The sequence below is a fragment of the Hypomesus transpacificus genome, chromosome 24 (genome assembly GCF_021917145.1).
Source record: "Hypomesus transpacificus isolate Combined female chromosome 24, fHypTra1, whole genome shotgun sequence".
NCBI classification, from domain to species: Eukaryota; Metazoa; Chordata; class Actinopteri; order Osmeriformes; family Osmeridae; genus Hypomesus; species Hypomesus transpacificus.
The window spans coordinates 2,883,758-2,892,490 of record NC_061083.1 but is presented as its reverse complement, the minus strand read 5'-3'; the positions used below and the strand labels follow the sequence as shown (position 1 = coordinate 2,892,490).

Sequence of the window (8,733 nt, the reverse complement as noted above, 5' to 3'; positions counted from 1 at the left end):
GTAAGTTGAACCCCCTTTTGTTTTACATTTCGAAAGAAATATCGAACACAATTCTGTATAGTCACAGCATAGTGTCAATCTTTCACAAGGGTATATCCCTGAAACGTCTGTCTACTATTTAGTAATTTCTCTATATTTGGTATTTTTACATTGGGTTGAATCCCTTATTGTTTCCCTTCTTGAGAATTATTTATACATTCCCCCCAGAGTACATTCTTTCAGGTAACACTCGTGTTTTCTCTCAGAGAGAGTTTCCACAGGTTGTGTTTTATATAAATAATTTGCACCATGTAATTATATGCTACTGCCAGTGGCACTGAAGGAAGACATACTATTTAGTTCCCATAACAACCTTCTTTGGGAAGCTCGGAATGCATACAATAGTTCTATCAGTAGGTGTGCTATTGTTGTTGGTCGGGCTTTTAGCTGTGGAGGTGGTGCTAATTGCATTCAATTAACTTCCATGAAATGCTTTCTCCTGTGCTAATTGTGAGTTTGTGTACATGAGTTTGTATCATAGTGTGTGTGTGTGTGTATCGCTGTGATTTGATGGATTGGTTTGTGTGTGTGTGTGTGGATCGATACGTGCGCTATTGACTGTTCCTCCTTGTGTCTCCATGTGCGGTGGATCTCCTGAAGGAGCTTCATGGGGTAATGTCTCTCTCCCTTCCTCTCTCTCGGTCCCTCCCTCCCTCCTTCCATCATCTTGCCCGTTTGTGTACGTGTGAGCTAACCAGCCGACGCCCCACTCATGGGCCTGTGCAGTCCCACTATCACCTCCCCCTCTCCCCTCATCTCTCGTGGTCCACCAGCCCTTTATCACTCTCGTCGCTAGAACACGTAGGGGGCATGTTGGCCTTGGTGTGTCATCCTCATCCCTCCAGAATATTCCATCTTGTGTGAGATGACAGTCCCATCTACTGCTTTGACGGCCCCTGACATGTGCACATTCACCCGGCGCGTACAACACGGCCACGTGCCGACGTGTGCGACGAGGCTTTGGGGAAAGCCACCACGAGATGCCATGAATGACAATGCACTCCTCTGCATGCACATACTAAGTGCAAGTTCAAAGCAAACGGTGTCACCTACAACAGACGAGAGGTCTATTAGTGTCACGGTGACTGTGAATGACCATAAAGTCTCATCCATTCCACGCGTACATGAGTGTGTGTGTGTGGACGTGTGTTTGCCTCTAGTTTGCCTCTATCTGTCTCGACCACACTCCTCGGTAGCAGATAGTTGGTCCTGTTGATAGATGGGCATCATTTTCCCTGCATGTACCGGTGATTCACTCGGCCCGTCATCTCCATGTGATGCACCGTCTCCCTGTGAACAAGACACTCCGCCTCAGAGAACAGCGATCTGTCACACGTCAGGTGACAAGTCAGGTGACTTCGGGGGGGCTCGGCGTGCAGCGTTTGACGTGGTCTTGATCGCCACCCGCCGGAGCTGTCGGCGTCTGGGGAATGGGGGTGGCTGAGGGGCTGAGGGGGGGTCTTTCTGTGAGTCTTCCAAGTGCTTTGACACGTCTTCAAATGCGTCTCCTCTCCTGTCTGATGCTCCATGTGTCATGTCTGAGAATCAAAGGATCAACTAAACAAGGATAGAGCGACTTGTTTTTTTTTGCCATTGGCATTTCTTGGGGGTATATTTGTCTCAGAAAATGATAGCAAGCTGTGTTTAGCATAGAATGATTCAATGTGATTACGGGCCTATTTTGCTGTTTGGAGCATCAGCCTAGGGTGTGTATCTATAGCTTGATGTCACTTACAAGCAAACGGCACGCTGAATGTCTATTTTCATTCCTTATAGGTAGAAGTTGTGTTTTAATTCTGTGTATGCTGACATATTGCCTATTGTGTGTATTGTGAGTGCGTGTGTGTTTGGGTGTTTGGGTGTGTGTTTGTGTGTGTGTTTGTGTGTGTGTGTGCATCGGCAGCTCCCGTAACTGTTCTCTGTACTTTGTGTTTTATCACTGTTTTCCCCCATTAGATCGCAACAAGGTGTGACCAGGTGGGGACCCCACAACACTCTCCCCCATCTCTCTGAGCACCCCTCCTCTCCACCCCTCCACCTCTGTCTCTTTTAGAGTAGTAGGCTTACAGTATCTCGCCTCTGAACCTGTATGAGCCAACCATCTCTGTAAATCAACAGGAGAATCGGACCAGTGTCACTCTGGTTCCTCTCGATGGACACCCTCCCGTGCTGTCCCTCAAAGCTCGTCTGTGATTGGAGGCTCAAGCAAGCCAGTGTGTAACATGTGACCCGACGTCATCCAACGGTTATCGTTGATTTGGGTTCATTTACAAAATACATACACATCAATGTGCTTTTTTTCTGCTGCCATCTCAGTTTCTTTATATGACACCCAGAGCCCTAGAGTCAGAACAGGAGGTTTGTATTATCAGCCAGCAGAGTGGCTGAGCGTGGTGTGACCTGGACAGAGAATGTCCCAGTAGAGAAGTGCAGGAGGGATATGAATAGATAGGGGAAGGGAGTGCTTTCATCCTTTTCCAGGGGAGATCTGATGTGGTGTCACAGCAGTCCAAACCGGTCCAAACCGGCCCGGACCGGCAAGGACCGGCCCAGCCACCTGTGACTCCGACGTCAGCATCATTATGGATTTAAAACCCACCACTGGCCTCCCTGAAACGCGTCCCTTTTTCACCTGCTGTAGGTGAACCACTGCATTTGCATTGAGCCTTCAAGTCACGTGTCTGTTCTCCCCCTGTGAGGTGGTTACGCTCAGGGTGTCTGTGAGAGCCAGTCAGAATGCCTTGAGTCTCTCACTGTGACCGCCTGAGTGCCGCCTGATTTGTATCCATGGAAGTCTACGTACTGTCAAAGCATGTTGGGTCAATGTGCATCAGAGAATGAAACCTGCATGTTAGCATAGAGGGCTGATAGACTGACCAGAGACCGTATAAATGGGGTGTGAATACAGGGCTAGCTGGATGTTAGGGTGTGGCCATTCAGATAAGGGAGCTGGTCTCACGGAAATCGTTTTCATCCAGCAACCCTCTGTCGCCTCGTGGAGTTTTATCAGCGTCTTATTTTTCCAGTGTCTTTGAGGCTAAGATGTTTCACAACACTTGGAAACGCTTTTAGTTGATGAGAAACATAGCCTTGGGCAAGTGTGTGATTCATTTGTGTACAGTATTTGCCTCCCAACCGAAGATGGGATTTTAGACAGTAATGGTTGTTGAATTACATTTTTCCTTTTCTGTCAAAGCCATAGAGAAACTATTGTGTTATAGTTTTGGTAGAACCTACTGTGGATTAGAGTTTTTTGTCATCTTTTGTCCTTTTACGGAACGTGCAGAATTTGCCATCAGCTCATTGTGTTCAATTTGGAGTCTAGTTCCTGCCCAGAGTTTTACTGCTGCTTTCATAGCTCCCTCAGGTCCTGACTCAGCACCAGTATGGCTGACGATATCTGGAGCACTACTGAACATAGAGATAGGCCTTAATGAAATTCTGCAGTAACTCTTGACATGTTATTGCAAAATTCTCTCAGTTTTGTCGTCTATTGTGCCTGAGAAAATATATTGCTTTTGGCTCGTTCGCCTTTCACTTTTTTTTGTCTTTGTTTGTTTTGTGTGTCGTGTACTTTCCGTACCTTGTTAAATTACTCACAAGGACACTGGTCTGAAGATGGCATGAGTTCCTTAAAAGAAACGGGAAGGTTTCTTTTGTGTCTTAGGTTAGGGCTATTTTATTGATCCTGATGCACATTCAGAAACGTGGCTTTACTGGTTTCATTTGCATGGATAATGTATTGAGACACTGACATAGAGAGAGAATACAGTCCTCTTGAAAAAAATAAAATAAAATGTATTTGCATGGAATTAATGCAGATTCTCCCCAACTAGCTCATGTAATCCCGGATTACATGACATGCATACAGAATTGGAGAGAATGATTCAGAGAGGCATGTGTTTATGTTGTCTGAAGTCATTATAGGCAGCTTACAAAATGACTTGTCAAGAACCACCTCCCAACAGTGTCACTATAACTGCAGTACCACATACTGCATGTGATCCTGTTGTTGTTGCTATTCTGTGAATAATGCAAAGTTCTCAGAGAGTTGGAAGAAAGGTTTTTTTTGTCATCCTTTACCGAATGTTATTTAAATATTTAGTAGTCAAGTTTAGTTTTGGATTGCATGATCAATCATCACTTCCATGTCGATTTACAAAAATAGTCCCAAGTAATTTGAGTTATTTTGCTTGTAATCTTATTTTGACAAGACCTCTTGACCTTCCATAATGGTTATTCAATATTCAATTGTCATAATAGAAAACAATTTCTCCATATTATTTTGTTTTATTATTAAGCTTCCAGTGAGTATAGCTGTGAGAAAATGCAGAAGTGCTTATGGTCGCTTGTAATAATGCCAAGCACTCTCTTAGGCTATCGCTGTCAAATATGATCAGTTATTCTATAGTTTGTGATTTGACTCACAGTCACACAATTCCTCACAGTTTGCTCAGCAATTGTAAATGTAACTGATCTAGCTAACAAGCGAAGAGTAGGAAGGTTTTTGTACCGCATGAGATTTAACTTTGCTTGCTCTGTGCAGAGGGAGCAAAGGCAAGGACATCAGCACCATCAAATCTCTCAGGGTGTTGAGAGTCCTACGCCCTCTGAAGACCATCAAGCGTCTGCCCAAACTGAAGGTAAAGTATAGTCCTGGTTCTTACATCAACAATGTTCTACTGTAGAGTGAAGGACGAGCGATGGAACTCTGTATGTGTGTGTGTGTGTGTGTGTGTGTGTGTGTGTGTGTGTGTGCGTATTTTGCCATGTTCCTCCCAGGCTGTGTTTGACTGCGTGGTCAACTCTCTGAAGAACGTTCTGAACATCCTGATCGTGTACATGCTGTTCATGTTCATCTTCGCCGTCATCGCCGTGCAGCTCTTCAAAGGGAAGTTCTTCTACTGCACCGACGAGTCCAAGGGCTTGGAGAAGGACTGCAGGTACAGCACCCTGAGACAGGAGAAGACTTGGTATAGTCCCAAATATACCCCCCCCTCATGCTGGATAGCAATGGTAGAGGCCAGACTGATGCCCTCACAATCACTGCCAGTTTTTCTTTACGGCTCCCAGCTGTTGAGGCCACAAGGGCAATCATGTCCCTTCCACAGGGAGGATACCAGCCCGGTGCTGCTCTGATGATTGAAGATAATTGCATTAATTATACATCTCTGTTTCCACATCTTCCTTGTCCGACTCTTGAAGGATCTTTTGTTTGGAATAGTAAGCTTGTGTTTTGACACTTGATGCTGCTGTTGTGCAAATCATCTCTCTCTTTTTTAATTTTTCTCCCTCCCCTCCCCTCTTTCCTCCCGATCCTGCCTTCCAGAGGGCAGTTCTTAGACTATGATAGGGACGAGGTGTCGGCCCAGCCCAGGGAATGGAGGAAGTATGAGTTCCACTATGACAACGTGCTCTGGGCTTTCCTCACCCTGTTCACCGTGTCCACTGGGGAAGGCTGGCCCACGTAGGTCCCCACACCCTCAACACCAAGCACTCTGCACGCCTACCCACTGACTGGGACGAGGTCAGGGTTAGGCAGGGTACGAATAACGGCGGGGTTTGGGGGGGTTCGACCCCCCCTAATTAAGACTTGGACCCCCCCCAAAAGAGGTCGATACACGCCCTGGAGAAGAAGTTGACCCCCCCGATTGTCATTACATAATTCGCACTCTGGGGTTAGGACCGCAACCCTGAGCAGCTTTTGCTTCTGTCAAGCCTCCCTTCCAGAGCTCAGAGAAGTTTCTAGAACCCGGGTGAAACTGTGTGTGTCTACTCTGCGGACCGTCCTGTGAACGTCTGAGCATGCCTGAGGGCCATGTCCTAGGAATGTGCTGTGCCAGCTCGTGTAATTGGCTTTGATTTATATCGTATTCAAGCAGTGTGTGCAGGCTTGTCGGGTCAGCACACCAGATACCACCCGAGTGTCTTCCCTGCAATCTCCGGCCTGTCCATAATTATAACTGTTATTCCAGCTCTCTGTTCTCAATGAAATCATTCAATTAGCCATGTTATTGAATAATCCAGTGATGCATGATATGCGAAAATGATAGACCGGGGAGTCTTTAGGTCAGGAGAAAAGTCAATTATATACTACTTACTTCTCATAACTTGTGGGGCTAAGTGGTCTGGTTTGGTACTGCTTACTGTAAGGACTATCTTGGCATTGCTGATGAAAATAGCCCCTTTGTAGCTGTGAAGCTGAACATTAATCTCATGCCTGTTAAATCTTTACAATGGTTTTTAGTTAGCTTTCTTACACAATAAAATATCAGTGGTGTCATTGTTCCCAGTTAGCTTTTTAGTCAAGTCAGATAAGCTATTGTACACCTAGTGTCCAGTAAGTTTCATAGACCATAAACCATGGCAAAGACTCAAATAAGGTGTCACCCGTGTTTGTAAAAATACGAACCGTTCCTTGCCTCTAACCACTGAAAGGCTCGTAGAACAAAGCACTTCTGATCCTTGATGATGTGCTGTACTTACTAAATGCACTTATGGATAAAAGCGTATCGATGAATCAATAAAAGGCAAGACCCCCCCCCCAAAAAAGGAAAACCATTTTAACAGTTCCCCATCTCTCCTGTCAGAGTCCTGAAGCACTCGGTGGACGCCACCTTTGAGGACAAGGGTCCAAGCCCGGGCTACCGCATCGAGATCTCCATCTTCTACGTGGTCTACTTTGTGGTCTTCCCCTTCTTCTTCGTCAACATCTTCGTGGCCCTCATCATCATCACCTTCCAGGAGCAGGGCGACAAGGCCATGGCGGAGTGCAGCCTGGAGAAGAACGAGGTAGAACCACGGCTCCTTCCCACGGCCCACGCCAAACGCAATTCAAACGAAGAGAGCGTAGACTAGGTCTAGACGGCGACATCGATGCCGTACTTTAAGGGTGAGACGTCCAGGTGGGTCGGACCTTCCTCCCCTCGTTCCGCTGCGGCTGTTGCCGACGCGACTCGCAGTCTGAAGCCTGAAGCCCCCGGTGAAGACGTGATTAGCCAGAGCTGCAGAGAGCAGAGGGAGGGGCCTGCAGCAACAGTAGCCCCGTCCTCCCAGGTGAGAGAGGCAGCCAGGCCAGGATTGATTCGGGGGGGTTCCTGCGAGCGGAAACAAAGCCAGTGAGCCGTCCCCGCCTCATCTCCCCAGGGAGCCCATTAGACAGCCGCCGACGACCCGCTCAGCTACACACACACACGCATAAATCTTCCCTGAGCGCATATGCTAAGGAGCAGGCGGACAGGACCGAGCGGAGTCTGTGGAGCAGAGCTCAGGCACCGGGCGGGTCGTTTATCTCCTGGATTTAGACGCCCCCCCCCGCCCGACCCCGACCTTAGATAGAGCCGTCTCCAACGGGGCGCCGATGCGAGCCGTGTGTCAGGGAGCTTTGCATGTTTCTGGGAAGCTAGCTAGCATTTCAGCTTCGATGAGGGACCTTGATGGGGAACATAGCCGGGGCTAGCATTCGATTTGACCCTCTCTATGACTTGTTCCGTTCCAGAGAGCCTGTATAGACTTTGCCATCAACGCCAAGGCACTGACCCGCTACATGCCCGAGGACGCCCAGTCCTTCCAATACCGGATGTGGAAGTTCGTGGTGTCGGCTCCATTCGAGTACTCCATCATGATCATGATCGCCCTCAACACGGTGGTGCTCATGATGAAGGTTTGTGTGTTGAGCAGGGACGTCCGGGTTCTGAAGCCGTCCTCGAGGTCTCCGATGGGGGGGGGTTCTCTTGGGGTTCCGTCCGTTTAACGTCGCCGTGTGTTTTCTCCGCCCGCCAGTTCCATGGAGCTCCTGACTTCTACGAGGCCATGCTGAAGAACCTGAACATCGTGTTCACCGCCCTCTTCTCCCTGGAGTGCATCCTCAAGATCATCGCCTTCGGCCCTCTGGTTGGTAGCCCACCCCCCAGTCTCAAACATAGCCTCCGCACCGCATCAGTAGATCTGTCAACTGCATCGCACAGGCAAATCACGACTCGTCCCTGATGACATCGTTTGGTGCCGTGTTTGTGATGCCTTGCGCGCTCCGATAACGAGACGTTGACCTCTCCTCGTTACAGAACTACCTGAAGGACGCGTGGAACGTGTTTGATTTCGTGACCGTCATCGGCAGCATCACCGACATCCTGGTCACGGAGATCAATGTGAGCTTCAGAGCAGAACGCGCTCCCGAGCCACGGGTGTCATGGCCGCCGGCGGCGCCAGCCCCGGTGTTGGTGGTGATGAGGCGGAGTGGCGTGGCAGACATGCAGGGGCCCCCAGGCTGTGTAGACAGAGGGGCCCGCGGACCTAGAGACAGTCTCAGATCAGTGGGGATAAACCGCCAGATCAGCAAAGACAACTGGGCTCAGCTCCAGAGGGAAGATTTATTTATTTTTTTAAGGAGAAAGAGAGAAACAGAGAGAACTGAGAGAAGGAGAGAAAGGCTGAGGGAGAGACCGAGAGTGAGAGAGAGAGAGAGTCACAGGGAACAATGGAGGGAGGGAAGGGAGAGAGAAAGGCAGATAGACGGTTTGTGATTAGAGCTGCATCTGAACAGTATTGATTCACCCCTAATGTCTGGTATGGGATCGGGGGGGAGGGGGTGAGAGGGGTGTTCAGCTGAGTGCAGCGGGGAAGCCTCCTCCAAGCTGCTGGGGGGGGGGGGAGATGTATGAAAGACACAATGCATTCGTCCAAAGAGGAATGCTG

The 8,733-nt window shown here is 48.6% G+C and overlaps 1 protein-coding gene across 1 annotated transcript in view; it reads left to right on the top strand.

Moving 5' to 3' along the window:
- cacna1ba (calcium channel, voltage-dependent, N type, alpha 1B subunit, a) overlaps positions 1-8,733 on the top strand; it is a 54,467-nt gene that overhangs the window by 32,648 nt on the left and 13,086 nt on the right. The window contains 7 exon segments of the mRNA XM_047048753.1: positions 4,586-4,682; positions 4,822-4,982; positions 5,369-5,506; positions 6,630-6,831; positions 7,538-7,702; positions 7,822-7,932; positions 8,103-8,186. Coding sequence (XP_046904709.1) covers positions 4,586-4,682; positions 4,822-4,982; positions 5,369-5,506; positions 6,630-6,831; positions 7,538-7,702; positions 7,822-7,932; positions 8,103-8,186 — 958 coding nt within the window.